General features: G+C 39.9%; 2 protein-coding genes across 2 annotated transcripts; both read left to right on the plus strand.

Moving 5' to 3' along the window:
* Positions 1 to 344: 344 nt before the first annotated feature.
* On the plus strand, positions 345 to 9832 carry mtf1 (metal-regulatory transcription factor 1; the record flags this gene model as incomplete). Its single annotated transcript, XM_079227670.1, has 10 exons — positions 345 to 836; positions 3692 to 3930; positions 4891 to 5022; positions 5304 to 5377; positions 6650 to 6783; positions 7085 to 7162; positions 7362 to 7464; positions 7552 to 8228; positions 8603 to 8672; positions 9339 to 9832. The coding sequence occupies 10 exons, from the start codon at positions 345 to 347 to the stop codon at positions 9830 to 9832; spliced, it is 2493 nt and encodes an 830-aa protein (XP_079083796.1).
* A 4519-nt stretch (positions 9833 to 14351) lies between these two features.
* yrdc (yrdC N(6)-threonylcarbamoyltransferase domain containing) lies at positions 14352 to 20448 on the plus strand (the record flags this gene model as incomplete). The annotated part of the gene is made up of 6 exons (XM_079227740.1): positions 14352 to 14523; positions 15467 to 15662; positions 16431 to 16545; positions 16641 to 16760; positions 16955 to 17085; positions 19608 to 20448. 6 exons carry the CDS (start codon positions 14352 to 14354, stop codon positions 19684 to 19686), a joined length of 813 nt encoding a protein of 270 aa, XP_079083866.1. The 3' UTR covers positions 19687 to 20448.
* Between the last annotated feature and the right edge of the window lie 1290 nt (positions 20449 to 21738).

Raw genomic sequence — 21738 nt, forward strand, 5'->3', positions numbered from 1 at the left:
AACTCTGTTTTTGTTTTAATTCAGACACTGTGTTTGGCACTGCCTTTTTATTACATTGAATCTAGGACTATTTGTTAATATCCTGCATTTCATTCTAATGGCACTGTAATTTTTGTTCATCTGTTTTTTCTTTTTTTACGCCTACCTTTCATGTTACTCTTTTTAAACCCTATTATTTACATTTTGTATAACTCACTGGGTCTTATAACTTATTTTAATGTCTTATCTAAAGCTCCTTGAAATGCCAAATTTGAATAATTATTCAACAAATGTATATTTCAGGTTGTAACGTTAACGGTGAGTGTGCAGTCTTCCCTGCCAAGGAAGGAGAGGCACCACGGACCATGAGTGAGAATCGCCCTCATACAGAGGCGACGATGTACTTTGAGGTGGAGGTGGATCACCTGGAGCATGACGACGACGACGACGATGATGAAGAAGAAGAAGAAGAAGAGGAGGACAAGATACACTTCGACAAAGATGATGACGACCTGATCGCTGAGCCTTCATCGTCCTCTGGACGGGTGTACGACCGCACTACAGTACTCATTGAGAGGGACCCAATCCGGCTAGATGAGGAGGGAGAGGAGGAGGGTCACTGTGGAGGGTACGACGATGGGGTCACCTTCCTAACAGAAGGCGATGGAGATGAGGAGGATGGCTCTCTGGCCTTTATGAATGACCCTGATGGCATGTCACAGGGTTATGTGCACCACACCATTTCTCAGGACCAGATCCAGTTCACAATAAATCCTGGCTCCACTCGCATGCCACGCAACATAGAAGGGGCCACCCTCACCTTGCACTCTGAGTGCCCAGAGACTAAGATGAGAGAGGTAAGCCTAAATATGTGATACAGATGAATGTTATATATTATGCTTGTTGGATTACGAAGGACATTTCTTTAGTGAAGTTTAGTTTTCAACAGGCAGATTCTTTTGTAATACGGTTTTATGCTTCTATTCAGTAGCATATGGTGTGAATACATTCTTTGCATCAGTTACAAAACAGAGGAGGATAGAATGTTGTCAGCTCTTTGACAGAAGTACTGCTTTGTTTTGTTTCTTTAGTGCTGAAGCAATTGCTTGGTTTTGTTTGGTTGTTGTTGAAGTAATCATTCGGTTTAGTTAGTGGAGGCTCTTCCAGTCATTCAAGCTAATTGCTCAACAGAACAGCAGATGGTTTAAAGAGGAATCTAACATGTCTAATACCCTTACAAACTGTTTGATGCATAATATAGGAAGTGGTTGCTTTTTTAAATGAAACGCAAAGTACAACTGCAAATACATTAGAATGCTGGAAGTTCTTTCAAAATTAGCTTCCCCAGCAGCTTGAGCCTGGTTGACTTATTAGTGGAAGTGAACTTTAAAAACATCTGATAGTAAGTGTGCACTAGTAAAGTAGCTGGTCTTTGCGGAATAACGGGTATGGTGCTGAGGGACTACTGGGAAGAACTTTGTCCTGCATTTCAGTTGTTTCAAATGTCATATGGTTCACACTATACTGGACATGTGACATACAATTATTTTGCCAAGCACATCAATTGTTAATTATTGACCATTTGCCTCAACAACTGGAGTGAATGCAGTGTTATCCCTAATGTTTTTAATATGGAAGAAAACATTGTTTTATTTGAATTGTACCCCCCTCTGCCATCACAAGGAGAATGGCATTGGAGCTGTGGATGAATACTCATTTCTATGGAGAGTAATTAAAACAAACTCTTTTCGTTTGAAGTTTACTAAGATTTTTTTAGAGAGGTATGTTTTCTTGTCTACAATAAGAAACTGCATGAATAGTTTATTTCCTGCAACACCGATATGATACAACTGTGTACTGATGGTTCTGAGTCACAAGAAAAATTACACACAATTCTTGGTGATGTGCCATCACTTTTTAGTGAAAATCCTGTGTTGACCTGATTCTGAGGCCACAGGGTACTTCCTTTTGTGAAGTCACATGCCTGTAATGCTTTTTAACTCTGCAGAATAATATCACAGAACAAACACAATATGATACTGTGTTTGTGGCGGTCGGCCAGTATTTGTGGGCGTTAACTTCTGTACACAGAGCATGATATTTGTTTAATCTTCATGTAATGTTTGATTGTCTGGATCAACATAATTGTTCTTCCATTGTTGGTTGGCTTTTATCTGTATTGTTTTCTTTTTCAATGTTATTGTTTTGATGTTGTGGCTTGATTTATTATGACATTGTTATGATGATGACGTAATTAATCTCCAAGAGGAAGGTAAACGTTCAGCTACGATACTTCAATGTACCTAAACTGAACTCAAGAAAATAGAAGAAACTTCTAACCAGATTACTCTCCATCTTGCTTATGTTTACACAAAATCTGAGTGTTTAGTAAATTGTCACATGAGGACATTGTGATGTGGTTCCAATTGTGCTGTGTGCATTCAATTGAATGTGTACTGACATATAAAACAAAATGTAGCCACCTTTTTTGAAAGGCATGACGAGAGTAGAGAGGAAACAAGAGTGACTTTCTTGAGAACAACGAAAAGAAGATCCCAGCCTCCTGTTCAACAGGAAAACACCCAATGACAAGCAACATGAAGCATTTAGTAATGCATTGCTGTAATTGCATTCACATAACCATTTAATTTGTAATGGAGTGGTCTTTTTCCACATGCATACATGTGGGAGACCAAAGCATAGAGTTTTCTCCCACTGATCAAACTAATGGTGGAGTAGAGTCACGACGGTGTGGGAGATGAATCCAGTACTGAGCTACACGCTTTAGCAGACGTCCTACAGTGGCTGTTTGCTTCACAAACGATCTCTCCCACATCCTTAAAATCTAAGCGAATGGCCGTTTCATGGCATGATGAGGTGTGTTGGAGAATATGTCCTGAAGTGAAGGTTTGATACTGTTAGCTAGGATGAACAATACTTATGGCCGAGTTATTTTCACAACTGACAAAGCCACCACTTTCACCATAACAAATATATAAATAACGTCATGAGGGAACTTTAGTTTTTTTTTTTTTTTATGAAAATAAAAATATATCAGTATTGGTGTTTGTGCATCCCTACTCTATTATTGCGAGGGGTAAACATGCACTTTGCTATCTGAGTCATGTCAATGGGGAATTTTACGGTAATTATGTTTTTACAATATCTCTTTGAGGATCGAGGCAGTGAGTTAAAGGAACAATGTTAGTTGAGAATGTGGATTCTCTTGTTGAGGTTGCCCACCACAAGCTTCCTCCACCTGACTGTGTTCATCACAGGGTAGCGTTGTATCGAAGAGGAGAATGAAAAGCCTTTATTCACATTGCCCCAGGGCTTTTGTGTGAGCAGGAGACTGCCACACTGCAGTGGAGCTTGTTGCTGGGAAACAGAACTGGATGGGATGTATTGCATGGGGGGTTAGTCATCATCACTGTCCTTTGTGCTCACTCGCTTCATGTGCTGACGGGTGGCTGAGTCATTAAGTTCAGGTCCCAACTGAAAGGTCAAACCGAGCCAGACTGTCACTCATCGCAGAGCCAGGCTGGTTATTACTGAGACCAAGCTAATTCTTGGCTTTTTTAAATACAGTTTAAAGACCATTTTTAATTGATTTTTAAAAGCGTTAATGTTATCTTTTGTTTCAGAATGATTTCAGTTTATTTGAATTGAACCAAGTTTAAGCGCTGATGTCCCACTCTTCTTCCTCTATCAGGTGAAGCGCTACCAGTGCATGCTCGAAGGCTGCACCAGGACGTACAGCACGGCGGGAAACCTGCGAACACACCAGAAGACACACCGGGGCGAATACACATTTGTGTGCAATCAACAGGGCTGTGGAAAGGCCTTCCTCACCTCGTACAGCCTCAAGATCCACGTGCGTGTTCACACCAAGGAGAAGCCGTTTGAGTGTGAGGTGCAAGGCTGTGAGAAGGCCTTTAACACGTTATACAGGTAAACCTTTACATATGTGTCATCAAGTCAGTTGTTTGGCACGTCCTGCCATGAAGTAGATTGTCTCACCAGTTTTGTCAAACCACTGAGATGTCTAACTTTTATTTAAATAAAAGGATATGAGATGGACACAATGAGTAAATAAACTAAAATTGTATAATTGTCTTAGGTTCTATATAGAGGTGTGTAATCCTGGACCACAGTTAGTATTTTGAAGTATTTTATTTGTAGCTTACAAATCTCAAATGTAAGTATATAATCAAAAGAAGGACATTTGTGTGGTCAGAGGTGCCACAAAACTGGCCATAAAAGGAACAATACCATGATAAACCAGAACATTGTCATCTCAGGGTGCTCTGTCCTGCATGTTCGCTCTAATTGCTTCCTAATTATCAAATTCTCCATGAATGAAAACACCCTCCTTTAATCTTCAAGTACATTTTTTTTTATCAACTAAAATGTTGGTGGAGGCGTACGTTTGGTCATTCAAGTTCTTAGTTTATTGCATTTTGACCGTTCAGATGTTTCTGTATTTTGTTGTGAGCTCAAGCAGTCAACATCCGAGCCCTCTGGTCTTAATGCGTTTGGTTGCTTGGTGGAGCTGTGTGCCATCAAACCCCTGGCAGAGGCTGGTACTCATGCAGCCAACTAGTGGCACACATGACATGTGTGGATTCTGTTTTTAATAACATTACCCATCTTCCATGTCACCCAGACTATGCGACCACCAACTAGAGACTGTGTACTTTGTTCAGCCGGCTCCCATGTCTGAGTAGATGCCGTTGTCATCTGAATGTGGATTCGACTGTCTTTTTAATAATGTTTTTAGAGAGTCTTTAAAGAGAAAAGAAAAGCGCAACAGGAATCAACACGTGTTGTTTAATGCCACTGTGCTTTGTTTGTTTCTCTTTGCATGTCTCCCATTGTGGTTTAAAACCACACACTTGATTGTCTCTACAGACTAAAAGCACACCAGAGACTTCACACAGGCAAGACATTCAACTGTGAATCAGAGGGATGCTCAAAGTACTTTACCACACTTAGCGACCTGAGGAAGCACATTCGCACACACACCGGGGAGAAGCCATTCCGGTGAGCATTTCCATTATCACACCAGATGTATTCCACCCCTTAGTAGAAGATGAAGGAACTGTGATTGTAATACTCACAGATAGCTCTTTGAGTCTGTTTTAATGTTTGCCTGTCTACACAAATGAAATGGTTAAGGCATTTTCATAGTAATAAATTTAACTCAGTGTCTTTCACTCTGTTTTTTTGAGAGCTACACTTTGGTGTCATGAAAATTCATCACTGTCTATTTGTACATTTCTAACATTCTGTTACAATTTTAATTTTTCTGTCTTTGCCTTCAGGTGTGACCACGATGGCTGTGGCAAAGCATTTGCTGCTAGTCATCACCTAAAAACACATGTACGGACACACACAGGTACATATTACTGGTTTGTTTTATGTAACCTTGGTTTTTCTAGGGAGGCTTGAACATGGACGTGTTTGTTTTTCCGCTACGCCTGATTTGCATTTACATTGTTACAACTGCCTCCCACGCATATAAAGACATTTTGATGTGGTTTTGTTTTTACTTTCAAAGGTCTGTGTAGAAAAGCTGTGATCATGTCATGTGTACTTTGTCTTATTGGACAAATAACTTCCCTACTTGTTGTTGGCTGTGCTCCTGGGTCTGATAGCTTAGAGACTACGTTTAATATTAAATAAGCTTCTCAAGTACTAATTTTCCCAAATGTACTAAAGTGACTCTTCTCCAAAAAGAAGGTGATCTGCTAGATCTTAATAATTGTTGAGCAATTTCTATTGTTTGCGCAGTAGCTAAAATGTTTGAGAAGCAAATTTTCTTTTCGTGACTTCAAAGCTTCTTTGCTTGTTTTTAGATGTTGATTTAAATTTCTTTGTTTATATGTAGATTCAGTTTCTACATATTCAGTAGTATTTAGTTTTTCAGTGTTCTTTTATTTTATTTATCACTAGTTTTGTGTGGCTGACACTTTAAAAAACCTATTTCTTTTATTTAAATGTCTGTTCATTTCCATGTATTGTTTCTTGATCTTCAGAGGTGCATCTTAAATTATAAATTGAAATAATATATTGAAAGGAAGTTCCCAAAAGGGCACCTGAGGTTAAGTTATTTCTCGAATGCTTAGATTCTTGTTTAGTTCCCAGCTACTCACTCCTGTCCAGGTGTTATTTATTTTTTTAAATGTGGTTCCTTATTTGTAGTTTTTTATATCGATGATTCTCCCAAACTGTAGCTTGAACTAATGTAGTGGAGCATAAGACCAACCTATCAATCTCCTAAATGTAGTTCTGTTCCAGTGAAGGAGAATAGACCTTTTGTTTTTATTGCTATATATTCAGTAGTACATCCTATTTATTAAAACAAAAGTGAAACATAAGATTCTGTGCGCAATATTGCTTGCCTGTGTTTCCAGCTCTGTGCATGAAAAAGTAACCGGAAAGCTGCTGCAGTTTACCACATATTGTTTTAATCTTTGATGGAAGAACAAGTGGTTCTAAGTTTTTAGTGTCTGCAATAGGTCATTGTTAGATTTCTTTGTAACATTTTCTCGATTCAATGTCGCAACTTTTATCTTGGCTGACGTTTAATGATTAAGCTGTAACTACCAGCTCTTACCTGTCGGTCTCCTTCTGCATCCTTCCCTCTTGGCCTCTGCTCATTTCGTAGGGGAGAAGCCATTCAACTGTCCGAGCAACGGCTGTGAGAAGACTTTTAGCAGCCAGTACAGTCTGAAGAGTCACATCCGGGGCCACGACAAAGGACAGCCCTTCACGGTCACCCTCACCCATCCGCTCTCTGAAGTGAGTTGTTGGCACCTGTTCTCCATGCAGCCTGAGAGCAACATGACACTGGTCCTCAGCAAATCTGAACGTGACCGTGAAAAATAAATGTTTTTAAATTAGTCTACTCACTAAAACAAATTTTGCACATCTTTTTCACATGAATAGTTAATAATTGTCATTAGTCGCTAGTTTGCTTTTTATGGTAAAATTATTTTTACAAAAGCATACACACGGTGTTGCATTCTTTTCCAATTATCATGACGCCTGATTCCATAGCAGTGGCAAGTTTAATCGGGTCCAATTAATCTCTTAATTACAGGATGCAAATCACTCGCTGTGCCTCAGTGACTTGAGCCTCATCTCTACAGACTCGGAGCTACGAGAGAACATCCACAATGTAAGTCTGGCCTTTGCGTTGGCTTTGCCTAACAGACAGTGGTTTAAGTGTTTTCAAGCTAGTCAGTAAAGATGGAAATTAACATGCAACCATATTGACACCTAAAGAAAATTGTCCCTGATGAAAATAATTTCTGACTGTTGTAATACTAAGTAAGCCATTCCATGTATTTATCGCATACGTTTTAATTGTACTGCAGGCTCAACATTTGGACCTGAGCAGTGTGACCCCTGTGAAAATCTTTGAGCTCATGTTCCAGAGTCCTGAGAATAGTGTCAGCCAAGATGATGCCCATCCCAACGGTCAGTACATTCCCAAAACCTGTCAGCCAAAATTGTATTGAAAGTTCTTGTTCACTGAGGGGAGTTTTTTGTGTGCCTCTTCCTCAGAGAGCCTTGCTGAATCCTTCAGCCTAGAGACGCCTACCCATTCGGTAGTGACTGATGGATCGCCTCTCATCTCATTCTCTTTCCATCCTACCTGCTCATCTTCCTGTTCCCACACAACTGCAGTTATGGAGGCTCCTTCCCAGCTCAGTCAGAGCTCTTCCTCCCAGGCCTCCACCCCTGTTTCTGTTTCTGTCACTGCTACAGTGAGCTCAACACAGCCTCCCCCTTTCATGCAAGTAACCGGGCCTCAGCAGATCTCCGATGTGCCTGCCCAAGCCTCTGTCCAAAAACTAAACCATGTAACCCCCCAGCACTACGTGGCACTGCCACCCACATTCTTGCAGCCGGATAGTGCCACCCAGACCACTCCTCTACCACCGTCTGTCTCCACTCCGGCTGCAGTGGCTCCATCACTGACTACCACAGCACCAGGCACTGCTCCTGTGTCTGTTGTTGCAGCCACCGCAACAGATGCTGTCGTGGCAGCTGTGGCTCAACCTGTGCCTTTGGCCAACAACCCTGTTACCAACTCTGGCCCTGGTTTGGCCACCACCTCTGCCACCATCACCATAGCTCCCACCCCGAACCTGCTTCAGCCCAGCCTGGTCATGTCCGACCAAAACCTCCAGTGGATCCTCAGCAGTGCTGCCAACAGCGAGCAGAACCCAGACCAAGCGGTGAGTAATGCTCCCACTCTGAACAATGGAAACTTGATTTGTATTAGTCTTGATTTTGTGATGCGTTCTTAAATTTAAAGACACATTCCTACAATGAGGGATTTCTGGCATTTTGCCTTCTAACCATAAGTATGTTCATGTGAGAGGATTAGTAAAAGCCAGTTGGGATAGCTACAGTCGTGCTCCGCAGTGACTATATTTGCAGCGAGTGTAGCATAGGGAAAAGTGTTACTTTTTTAAATTATTATTACTTTTAATACAACACAGATGCACCACACAAGTCCCTTCAATACAGTTATAAATCTGGTGTAAATCAACCTCATAATATTTTGTTATATCCTAATTCAACTGTGGTGTTTAATGTTTGTTCACAGTCGCATAAAGGAGCTCCTAAAGTGGAAAAAGTTTTCTTCACTACAGCCATACCAGTGGGAGGACATGCTGGTAAGTCGATGAGTTGTGAATTATTATTATTATATATTTTTATGTTTTGGACATCAGCCAAAAGGCTGTAATTAAATTATAAATCTAGTTTTGGCATCCAGTGCTTTATTTAATAGGACTAAGTAAATGGTTGATTGGTGTCCAGAGAGCTTCAATAAGATACTGTCACAATTAATGCAGAGTGCTAGAACTGTTAAAATGGTATCATTATTTTATTATTATTATTACAAGTAAAGGGAGAGGAGCAATAACATGAGTATGGTCGATGAACCGATTAATTGACCTCTTGTTTTAGCTTTTATATGTTTCTTTTCAAAAGAGTCCTGATGAATTATCTTGCAGTTGTTCCCTTAAAGGTTAAAAATGTTGGGAAGGAACAAGATTTAAAAGTTGATTATCTTTTGAGGAAAAAAGCTGTCCCTCTGTCACATTCTGTACTTTTAATTTGTTGACGGAACAGGTCTCTCAGTACATGTGGCATTAACTCTGCTCTCTTTGTCAAGAACTAATGAATTCCAACAAGCCATCCATTGTGTCTCACCCCCTATAACTTTTGTATCTTATCTTCATTTTCTTTTGATGAGCTTTGCAGGACATTTTGGAAAATGAATGTATCTTGTGCTTCTTGTTTTCAACTTTTAATTTTTTTTCTTCTTCTGTTTTCAGGCAGCTCGGTTCAACAGATCGGCCTTAGTCTGCCCGTCATCATCATCAAACAGGAGGAATCCTGCCAGTGCCAGTGTGCCTGCAGGGACGCTGCTAAAGACAAAAGTTCAAAGAGTGCCTCCTCCATTGTTTCGGCCCCAGCACAGCCGCAACCACCAGAGCCTCCTCCTCCCCCACTATCACAACCCCCAGAGCCTCCACATCATCCAGCCACCGCCTCTTCTTCACACAGCCTCCCCGCGTCTTCCTCCAAGGTGGGTGAGGTGCGGCTGGAGGCCCCCTCTTCTTCTACTTCTTCTTCCTCCTCTTCCTCAACTCAGACTCTCTCCACGATAGAGAGCAGCACTGCCACAAACCCCCCGTCATCTGACGGGTTAGCCAATATGGACGTCTCGGACTTCCTCTCCCTGCAGAGCCCCGAGACAGCTGCCAACATTGAGGCTCTGCTGCTGGTCGCTGAGGACTTCAACATGGCCACTGATGGCAATCCTTAGAAGAGCTGCCTTCTGAGTCTGGCACCATGTGTTCATCTTTTGCACCCACTCATCCAAAGGCATCTATTCCACCCACATCTCTAGTCATTCTCCACAGCGACGCCTCTTCGTTCTCCCTATATAGTGTGTGTGTGTGTGTGTGTGTGTGTGTGTGTATATATCGAACCCTCTGTACCTGCAGTGCTTTCTGTTCTGTAGAGAATTGTGCAACATTATATACACACACACAAACTATGAATACTTTTTCTGTTGAGTCTCTTTGCAGTAGTTGCATTTTTAAAGATGGGATTGGTTTGCTTATTGAGATTTAGCAATGTTTTTGCTAATGATGATAATGCAGGGAAAAAGCAAGCAGTCTATCCTCTTTTTTTTTTTTTTTTTTATGAACACAATCCAAATGTATATAATAACCCTCAATATCCAATCTGAATTGATTGAATGAAACAGATGAGTGTTGTCCAAGCACTGATAACTTAATAGTTCCATTTTCCTTGAAGGTCAGACACCTGAGCAGGGAAACAAAACTTGTCTGTATATCTTTGTACTGTACTACAGGTCCTAACAAATGCTTAAAGCTGGTATGCAACTGACCAGAATGCACTGTATATTAGAGGAATTTGATTTTTACACTCATTGCTCCCAGTAGGAATTTGAAGGGTTTGGTCACATCCCTCCTCATAAGGCAACAATATGAAGTGATTTCCTCAGTATTATTATTTTTTTCTAGGAAAACTAGTGTGATAGAAAATGTGATAATTCTCTCTTTATTTCTTTTTGACAGATATTTACTAATCGAGAAAAGAACCTGTGAGTCGATCTGCCTGTCTTTAAGTAAAAAAAAACATAAATAAGTTGCCTATAACTTAAACTAATTTAAAATTGTACATGTTAATTTATTTAAATACTTGATTATTTCATCATACTGATAATACTATTATCCTTAAGATAGCCGAAAAATCTATTAATTTATTCCAATCACTTGTATTTTTAAGTTGAGCTGTTTTTATGTTACTGAATTATTATTTTTTTTAAGAATGTAATGGGTATTGCTAAAAGCAAGTTTGAGAAAAGAGGCACCTATAGTACACTGCACAGTGAAACAAAATGTCCTAGAGGATCTGCTTGTTTGCAAAGATTGTCCGCAATGAAACGGTAAAGAACTACTGTCAATATCCCATGTTTTATAGGGTTGTGACCCTCTCAGGGATGCATCAAGTCATAATATGATCCTGGTTCCCTTAATTTGTTACTCAGACATAAGTTTTTCTTACCAGATGCCCACACTTGCAGTAGCTCTACGTTTTGCTGCACTCTTCCCTGTTTATTGCACACTAACTTGTAAAGTGAGTAATCTGACAGCTTGTTAGCTGAGGCGCAGCACCACTACAGACTTTTTGTATACAACTGCTGTAAAGTAGCATTTCAAAGATGATGTCCTGGCAATGTAAATACAGTACATTTTAGTGTAAACATCTTTGAGAAACTTGTAGATTATTCTAGAATTTGTATTTTTGTATAGACTTTTGAATTACTAACTCTGAGTTTGGAGCTAATGTATATCCCCGAGTTGATGTATACCCTCGATCCCTGCATTCTTCCCTCAGTCACATTTATGTAGAGGAGTTTTTGCTGTATTTTAGTTGAATGGTTCTTTAAGCAGCTGGGCTTTTGTACAGTCCCCATAGTAACAAAATATATGTAACGCATAGCCTCCTGCTCAGAGTTTAACGGTATTGTTTCACACGGGACACAATGCAATGATAATTGAACGAAGGCATTATACCCTGTATACTATAGAGTGTAGAGCTACTTGGCCTTACAACATAACTATTTCCTTGAGTCTCCTTGCCTTCACGGTTTCTGCTTCAGACAGACTTGCCATTGACATGCCAACCCATCATCTTCATCGAGTCTCAGGCAATCACTTCCAGCAACAGACCCCAATAAGGCAAAAGCGTTGACACAGAAAAGTATATGGTTTTCTTAGAAACATTTTTTTTTAATTTTCAGCTGTCTTTTTGGAAAGTCATTGATGGATACGCAGCATAATGGTTACAAGTGATGTGATTCTACATTTTAGATCCAGGTTGTAGGATCAAACCAAACTGACATGCACGTCATATAAATCATGTCTGGTTTCTTTTTTGCCAAATTTTAGGAGTGGAGCATCATCTTAATTCACAGGTGCCAAGAAGGCAGTTAGATATGATGTGAAAGGCTCCAGTCACACATTTTCGTCTCTAAATCATTCCACGTATGCAGTATTAGTGTCTCGACTTGGTTCCATTGGATTACAAAATGTTAATTTACGCAACCCTTCTTTGTAAAGACACTCTAAATTTCTGCCATGTGTCAAGTTCATACCATGAATATATATTTTCATGCATGCATACAGTCAAAGAACAACTATGCAAGTTTATGTATGGCATTTGCAAGTTTGCATACCGACTCACGACAAAAAGATTTACTCTGCCCTCCATTAAATGATATTCTTCCACAACCTTGTATGTGAAACTCCAGAGGCAGAAATTGCATTTCTAATGCATATGTGAAACATTTCTTGAACTCCAGTAAATTCCATTTCACATTTGGAGTGTCCAAGCGCTGTTCCCATGAATGTTGAAGCACAGTGACCCTTTTACATGCTGTTTAAAACCAACTGGATTTGGATTAGTTTGAAGGAGTATTTAGTGAATGATTCTGTTTTAAGAATTATGTTGGTCAAATGTATGCAGATTTTTCTTTTTACAATTTGTATAAACATGTTTCATTTGATCTCACTCCATTTATGTAATCATCACTTTTCACATTTAAAATATGTGGATGATTTGTTGGCTCATCTTCACCAGTAGAAGTCAAACTGACAGCTGTCATTTGTTTTAATCAATAAGCAGATAAATAGTTGGGCATGTGGCCCAGGTATGTCTTTCTGGGAGTTCACCTGAACTGGAAACATCAGAAAAATAAAATAATTAAAAATTAAATCCGAGTCATTTGTTTGGAAGCAGATTGTTTGATCACATTGTTATATAGTTAGGTTTTGAAATTGAGATCCAGAAATGTTCCAATTGAGAAAAAATGTTAAAAGGAAAAAAAGAACAATACGTTTCCAAATGAATGTCTTGAAACCCAAAGAGTGAGGAATAATTAAGGGTTTGTATTTTTAAAGAATGTATAATGTGAAAATGTTTGCTTATGCTTGTTTCATATAAAGTAATATGGTAAATACATTTATGAATTGAGAGCAATATACTAATAAAACCTTGTCACTGAAACGATGGCTTCCTATGTTTATTAAAGGGGTTCACAGTTAAAATTGACAGTTGATCTTAATTTTATTTAGTCAAAACAGAAAGGGGGGGATGTTCCACTTCGGATCACTTCTGCGGTGGCAAGGACACATCCTGGAGAAATTTCCTCTGTGGGGAAATAAAGATTGCTCGTTAAAAACAAAAAGTCATAAAGTCGCAACCTCCAAAGGAGAGAAAGGCGAGCTCACCACGAGGACACCACTTAGATCGCTCAAGTCATTCAGGACTTGGTTGCACAGGTTTACGTTATCAGACAGGGTTCCTAGTCTGTCGTCCAGGTCCTTCAAGTCCTGTCAAATAAAACATGGTGGACATTTGCTAATGTTGGGCAGACGGCAATTAAAAGTTCAAGCTTAAGATCGTGGCTGACCTGTTTGACCGGGGAAACAGCCTCGTCAGTTTGCAACTCTGTATCTGTAACTGTTTTACAAACCTGCTTAGAGAAATGTAAATAATGCAAAGGTTAAAACCTAAAAGTACATTTTGTTGTTACCTTTGTCCTCAGCCATGTTGATAGATTTATTATTTGTCCTGTAAGCTCTGCTTTTCCATATTGCCTGTGCCTTCTGTATTTATGCAATTGTTCACAGGTGATTCACATTCCCCTAATTAAATTAATGAGCAATGAGGCGGGCATGTAACGTGGATTTGTGATCTGTTTGGTGGGTCTGAAAAAGTGCCAGACAATGCTTCCCACACATTTCCACTAAATTCATCTACAGTCTATGACTATCATTGTTTTGTTTTCTCTCTTTTGAATTGACAAACTAACGCAATATTAAACTTCAATAAATACATGTTGGTTTAAATGGAAAAATAGGAAAATTGAAAGTAATGTAACACATTTATCAGTGGTCCAGACTATATATATATATATATATATATATATATATATATATATATATATATATATATATATATATATATATATATAGAGAGAGAGAGAGAGAGAGAGAGAGAGAGCTCGTTTGCAGATATATATTACATTATTCAGTATATTTTGGGATGTGTCATTTTGCTATAGCAAATCAATTCTCCAGTCCAAACGTTCTTTTTCTCCGCTTGATAGTTAAAACAATATGCTGCTGGCCCTTTAAGTGAGTCGGCGTCATTGGTTGGGGGGCGTAACCGGAAGAGTTCTGTCATTTCTTCAGGCGACAACATGCCTGCTCCCCGGCTGTGAGGTAATAGGCTGTAGCTTTGATTGTATGAAGTCCGCTTGTAAAGTCGCTGTTGAATTAATCAAATCCAGAAGAGCTCACAGTTCCGCCTCAGCTCGTCGACTCGGAGGAGAGATGTGTAAAGAGCTCAAGACCAAAGTGCTGCGTCTGTTGCCGCCGACCTCCAATGGGCCATGTGTTCATCAGGCGGGCCAAACAGGTCAGCTTACATTCACGGCAAAAGTGCACGTGCATCTCTGTAGACTACAGGTTGTATAACTTTGATAGATTTGAGCCACAGTATTGAAGAACGATGTTTAAAAGATGTTTGGCAGTGAGTAACGTAAACACTGCAGCGTGTTACATCAGCCTCCTGATTTTCCGGTCATGCGTGTTCCAGGTACGCACCCACACAGAGCTTATGTTATCGTCCAATATAATAACGTTAATAGACTTCATAATCAGACTGCCTGCACACACTGAGCATCAAGGCATCATAGCTTTATATTTAATGTCATCATGTGACAGTCCATGGCCTCAGCTGTTTAACAGCTTTCGGGAAAGTATCCTAATTCTGCACGTCAAAAATTCAAATTCATGTAATATACTCCTTTACTACTTACGTTCAAAGTGGGATTTATATTAAAGTGTGGACGCACTAATGCACTAACTGCAGATGTGCTCCGCTATTAGAAGGGAAATGACTTGATAAACTATGGATCTGTAATAAATGTGTCTCGTTTAGTTGGGCAGTAGAAACTAAAACAATTTATCATATTCCTAGCTTCTTCCTCTGCTTGCAAGCCCTTTTATCTGCAAAGTACCTTGCGATCAGTGTAGTTGAGAAGACACCACAGTTCCCTCAGAAAGACAGTGGAGTGGTTAAGTAACAAAAAAGTGTTGTTGCACTGCTCGTATGTACCTTTTGTTAAAGAATGGTCTGCACGTCCCATCATGCAAGTCAATAGTTATGCTGTTGATCAATCTCCAGTATACAACCGACTTGTTCAATATCAATATGATAATATATATATATATTTATTTATTTATTTATTTATTTATTTATTTATATATATTCTCCCCCCCCCTCTGTGTTTTATTGTCATGTGTGTCTTGCTATGATTGATGCCTCCATTTACCCTCCTTGTCTTTTTGAACTGTAGATGGTGCTGAAATCCTGAGTTGTACAGCGAAGGCTCTGAAGGAGGGTCATGTGGTCGGCGTGCCCACAGACACCATCTACGGCCTGGCATGTCTGGCACAGAACTCTGAAGCCGTCAGAAAAACCTACGACATCAAAGGACGAAATGGACATAAACCGCTGGCCATCTGTCTCGGAGAAATCCAGGATATCTATAAGTACGTTTCTGTCCGGATGCTTGCCATTTTACCTCCAGAATGAGAGGAAGACTTAGATCTGGGCCTATTTTGTTGTTTGATGGATGGTCAACTGTGAATGTGGTAAACTGATATTTCAAACAGTTGGAGGGCAGTTTTTGTAATTTAGAACATCAGTGGTGCCTCAGAAGTGTGATATTTTAATCATAGACCGACCAAACTATATTAGTCATCCACAGATGAGTCAGACGTAGAAGAGGCCGTCTCCACACCAACAAGACACATTTTACATTTTGAGTGATGGGCACACCTGCTGTCACAGAAACACCCCCGTATTCATTCATTATTTGCTCGGGAGAAATCTCTTAAATTGAGGCATTCGTAAGTAAATCACAAAATAATACAGAGGAGATGAGGCAGACTACCCGCTGACAACATCTTGGATTAAACATAGAACATCACAGGCGTACAATGTGGAACCGTGCAGTTGTATGTAACTCTCTCAGATAATTACCGTATGTACCACTAAAAGAGAGCCGGCGGCTCGCAGCTAACAGTGCAACAGTGCTGGCCGAGCTAACACTGTTTAGCTGAGGGGGAACTGTAGGTTAGGTCGGGGGCTGCATTATCAGCGGTAACTGCCGTGTATGAGAGCAGTGGCTAAGTGGTAGAGCGGGTTGTCCTCCAATCAGAAGATCGACGAGTCAATGGCAATTGTTTGCTGCTATATTAATGCTCTAAATCCTTTTGAGAGAAACCTTTAAACACTGTTCTTGTTTCCACGGTCAGGTACTGTAAGGTGAAGGTGAAGGATGGGCTGTTGGGCGACCTGCTGCCTGGACCTGTCACTCTGGTGTTTGAAAGATCTGAAGTACTGAACACGGATCTCAACCCCTTTACTTCAGTAAGCCCACCCCTTTTCCCTGGATATTACTGCAAACAAATGGTTTCGTATTGAACATCAGTCATTTGCTGTGAACATGTCCACGTGCCCCTCAGCTTGTCGGTGTTCGTATCCCGGACCATGACTTCATGAGACGCCTTTGCCAGATGTGTGCTGAACCACTCGCTCTTACCAGCGCCAACATCAGTTCGCACACCAGCACCGTGGCCGTGCATGTGAGTGAAAAATAGTACATGACAAGTTTAGTCGCGCTTTTATCAGTCTTGCATTCACTGTGTTTTTTTTCAAATTTAATTCAGTATGTTTCCCAGCATTTCACTTCAGGCTGCAAGAGTTTCTCTTTGTTTTTATCTCTTTGTCATTTAAGTTTCCTACGTTTTTCATTAATGTTGCTGTTTTTCCTCTGAAGGAGTTTCAGGAGCTCTGGCCCAAACTGGCAGTGGTCGTAGATGCCGGACCAATAGGAGACCACAGCCGCCTCGGATCAACAGTGGTCGACCTATCGGTTCTCGGCAAATACCGCATCATCAGACCCGGCTGGTGAGTTAATGTCCTTTCTGTGACACCAGTTAGCTTTTACTCTCTGCTGTTGCATGTGCCATTTACTCTCCCCGTATTAAATCATACCCACCAATAATATCTGCAGGAAACCAAACCTTTAGCAGGAAAAACCTTTTAGATAAAATGTTGAAGTGATGACATTTTGGACAGACTTGGACAACCTTACTGGTTGCACAAAACAAATATATGGTCTAATATGCAGTCGGTATATCTTTTTATTTGCACGGAGTACTTCATTTTCCATTGAAGTGGCCATGATGTTTCCTATGATATATGTTTGGCCTTTTCAGTATTAATCTCTGTATATGTGTACACAAAATAAATAAGCCTGATACAGGTTGCATTATACTTCAGGGCCCTATACTTCGTAGCTGGCTTACTGAGTTAGCGGGCTAATTGTCAGGATAAGATGACCTATGTCAGGCTTTTCGGTTCCTCGAAGCAAGTTTAGAAAAATCACCATAACAACACAGCCAAAAATGTAAACCTGCTCCCGAGCAGGCTTACTGAAATTCACTGGATAAGCTGGCCACTCCCACCGGACAAAAAAGGCAGCTCCCTTCCTCATTGATGAAGGAGTGATATTAGTTATATTAGTTTTATAGGAAGAGAATTCTTCCAGATCGCCAAGATCTGTTCTCACGTCATAAAGACTTCCTGTACGCTGCGCTATCGATTCTGCCGACAAGGAATCACTTATTTACGAGACCTTCTCGAGTCGTACATTGTGAACACCACACGCCCATTGCCCGTCTCACAGACAGAGACTATGACCTGCTGCATGCTGTTCTTAAGTTTATTTAGCGCTTAAGAAACTTATGGATGTGTTGAAACCATTTATAATTATATGACAGTGTTATTAGTACACCATACATATCATTATTGTAGAACATGATTAAGGTGGACTCATGATGAGAATACAGAGAATCACACACAATTTCTTTTCACTGCTTCAATTGATTGAATTTCTGATTATGAATAATACATGCAATGCATTTATCCAGACAATCAGAAACCGTTTATTGCCAGGAATGTTTGCACAAACGAGGAATTTAGTTAGGCGGAAGGTGCATACATTAGACATTAGACGAGACAAACAACAATCAAGAGACTGACGTCTGGTCCAGTTAGAGAAAATGTCCTCATGCAAAGTCCGGAACATCACAATAATGTCAAATTTGCGCTATATGATTTAGTGGTTATTAAACCACTTGTTTAACCACTCTGACCTCAGGGTTCTATGCTCTGACCTCAAGGTTCTATTCTCTGACCTAATTGCTCCTCTCTGTTAACATCATTGTTGGCCAGTTAATTAATGTGTTCGGGTTCTGATCACATTGGGCTCTTCTCTTTATTTTTCTGTGCCTTATTTTGGATGCGAGTCGGTCCATTTGTTCTAAAGGTTTGTGCTTTGTTTCGTAGTGGCGCTTCACATCACTGCTTTAATATCTCTGAACATGAGACATACTGCTTTTGAACTGGCTGTGGGAATAATAAACGTATAAGGGTTTGTTCATTCCTGGTTAAAGGCTCTGGTTAAGATATCCACATTTTTCTTTTTGGAGCAAGTGAAATAACTTCTGACTCTCATACCTTTTCCAACTATCGGGTCTTTCCTGTTGCTCCCGTGTGTGTGAATATGGCACTTGAGTCGAGGGCGGTGTTTATAGGAATACATACATGTGATTCAATCACATGAGAGGATTTACAAGGCGTGTGATTGGTCGGTGTGCTAAACGAGAACCGTAAAGGCTAGAAAAGCTGCGCCGGTTGAATAGTGATCCATGAAAATGTAATAATTCTCAATTATCTATCAGTTTTCGGTCCAGAGACAACGGCGTCTGGGTGCAGAACACGGTCCGCCTGTTAGTGACCCCTGATGTTGTACATACTGTATAGAATATATATATATATATACACACACACTGTAGTATGAATTTGGGACACTTTCGTCTGCCCATGCTTACTTGCATGGTAAAGTTGAACAAGGAGGAAACACATTCTTAAGTTTGACATTTGTAGTCTTCAGATTAAGTGAGTTGGAGACTGAGAGAATATAAATGCAAGACTGAAGTGTAACGTGATCGTTGTACCTTCAGGTTTCCTGTTTATTACACAACTCGGGAAGAAGGGAATATACGAACCAAGGGAAAAGTGCAGGCTAATTTCCTTGAAAGATGCACCTGGATGCAACAAGCACCTGCCAGTGCCTTTTTGTTTACTGCTGTGCTTTGTACTGAAGCAACAGTGTCATCACAATGTTCTCCACCACTGGGAGGATGAGCCTCCTGCAGCACCTGCTGTGATTATGAATCTCCTGGAAACTCATCAAGTCAATGGAATCAGAATATGTAAATACTTAAGTAATCAGGGGTGTAATGGATTAATTAGCAGACCAAAACATGGCTATGGACACACACAAAAAAGCTTTATTGCCTCATGTCCTGCCACGTTTACTCTGAAGGACGCTCGGTACATTATGACTCTAATTCTGTTTTCAGTGCTCTTCCTTCTACGGTTGATGTGCTGGAGCACAAATATGGACTGTCAGAGGACTCGGGGGAGAAGGTGAACCTTTAAACTCTCCGCACACGCTGAGACGCACAACCAACGTTGACCGTTGGCTTCTTCAGAAGAGACGAACGTTTTTCATGTTCACATGGAAGAATGAGTCCTTCTTTCCCAAGGAAGGACTAGAACTCCAGAACGACTCGACGGCTGATATTGTTCTGGTGGCGCTTTTCCTTTGATGACCTTATTCTCTCACATGACTGTCTTAACGTGGGATCTTAAAGCTTCACAGTTCTCTACCATCTTTTTAGAAACGTAGAGCAAAGTCAGCTATATTGTATTGAATTTTTTATTTTTTCTTGCATAGAATTACAACTTTTTGTATTGTCAAAACAAAGTGGCTTAACAGAAAATACAATGGTTTGAGGTTTTATTTAAATTTTTCTATGCCAGTTAGTGGTGTCATAGTTTTCATTTTATGGCCTAAATGTGATATTTGACATAAGGGATGGGAGGAGTTCTATGACTTTTTTATTCTCTTATGAATCTCCTCTATTTATTTTATCCGCATGTCATTTTAAACCGTGTGAGGCTTGCACTACAATTGATCACATGCGACAGCTACAATAACTGTTTTATGTTAGACTCTAAACTACATTTAAAAGTTTAAAAATACTGTAATATTTCAGCATGTTGGATAAGTGGATGAACAATATGTAATTCTTCTGCCCATTTGCACGTTACAAACTGGAGCTTTTTTTCTCATCGCCTGACGAGAGTCGTTTTGATGGATCGCGCAGCCACAATAAAAGAAAAGTTGTTTTTTTCCAGTATCAGATTCTTATTGATGAATAAGAAAATATGAGTCATATGCCTGTCTTTATTTTTCGGTGTCTAATTTTTTTATTTTATTTTTTAAGCAGAAACCACTCATAAGCCCCCTCACAACCAAAGAGCATATTTCTATTCTCAAACATGTTTGAAAGTACCTTTTACTTTAATAGACCGCAGGATTTCATCAAATCTAAATCAAATTAATCTATAGAGCAAAGTGCTCCAGTACGTGGTGCATTTTTATTCATATAGCCACTTCAAAAACATTGAAGACAAAAAAAAACATTTTTATGACTCTGTTTTAACTTCAGTCAAACTCTAAATGGTTCTATTCACTTGCTTATTAACCCCTATGTACAGCTTTTAAAACATCACAGCTGTGTTCGAACTCATGTGTAAAATGTAGTATGTAGTGCTTTCCAATTGCATGTTATGTGGATTGTGTGTATAGTATGTATGCAACATGAGCTTACTGGACATACTCAACCGCCCCAAAATGTATTGTTGCCTTTCAGACGGTCGACAGCCGGGTTGAATAATTAACCGTTGGAAAGAATCATTAGAAATGATGGCGACATTGAGAAACTATGTAGAACACTAAAATATTTCTTAATTAGAATTTGCCTTAAAACAATACTGGAACATATTCAATTAAGTGGTAGAGGTAATGTTGATTTCAAATTTGTGATCAACCATTTTTAGTCAATGGTAGCGCCTAACATTAACGTTGTGATCAATACATTCATGTGATGCAGAGAAGATGTATTGCTTGAGTATACTTCAGTGTGAGCAGTGTGCTGGTAATGGCATACTCAATCGTTAATTGAATAAGCAGTATGCGGTACAGCATGCGATTTCAAACACAAAGGGGAGGTTGCCATTAGCATCTCAATTCGTTTGACAGCCGGTTGTGTATGACAGCGAAACCATAGATGTGTCTGGCTATTGTAATCAATGCCATTAACTATAGCATTGATTATGCTATTAATTTAACTGCAGAGAGGGAAAGGCCCTTACATGGTGACAGTTTATGAAGTTGCATTAAGGGAACAAAGACCGAGAGGCGGCCTACCTTTAAGACTCTGGGTTGTCAATGGAACAAATTCCCCCAGAATAACCCTCTTAATGCTGCTTTACTCCGAAACTCCAATGAGACAAGTCACACCAACGACACAGTGTCCTGTTCTTGCAGATCAGCATGTGTGCGCACACACGCGCAGAAACTCTCACATTCGGTTTATCTCTACACCGATCAGTCTCTACATTCCCTCCCCTCCCCCCCTTTTT

This window comes from Taurulus bubalis (genome assembly GCF_910589615.1).
Source record: "Taurulus bubalis genome assembly, chromosome: 12".
In the NCBI taxonomy this organism is placed as follows: Eukaryota; Metazoa; Chordata; class Actinopteri; order Perciformes; family Cottidae; genus Taurulus; species Taurulus bubalis.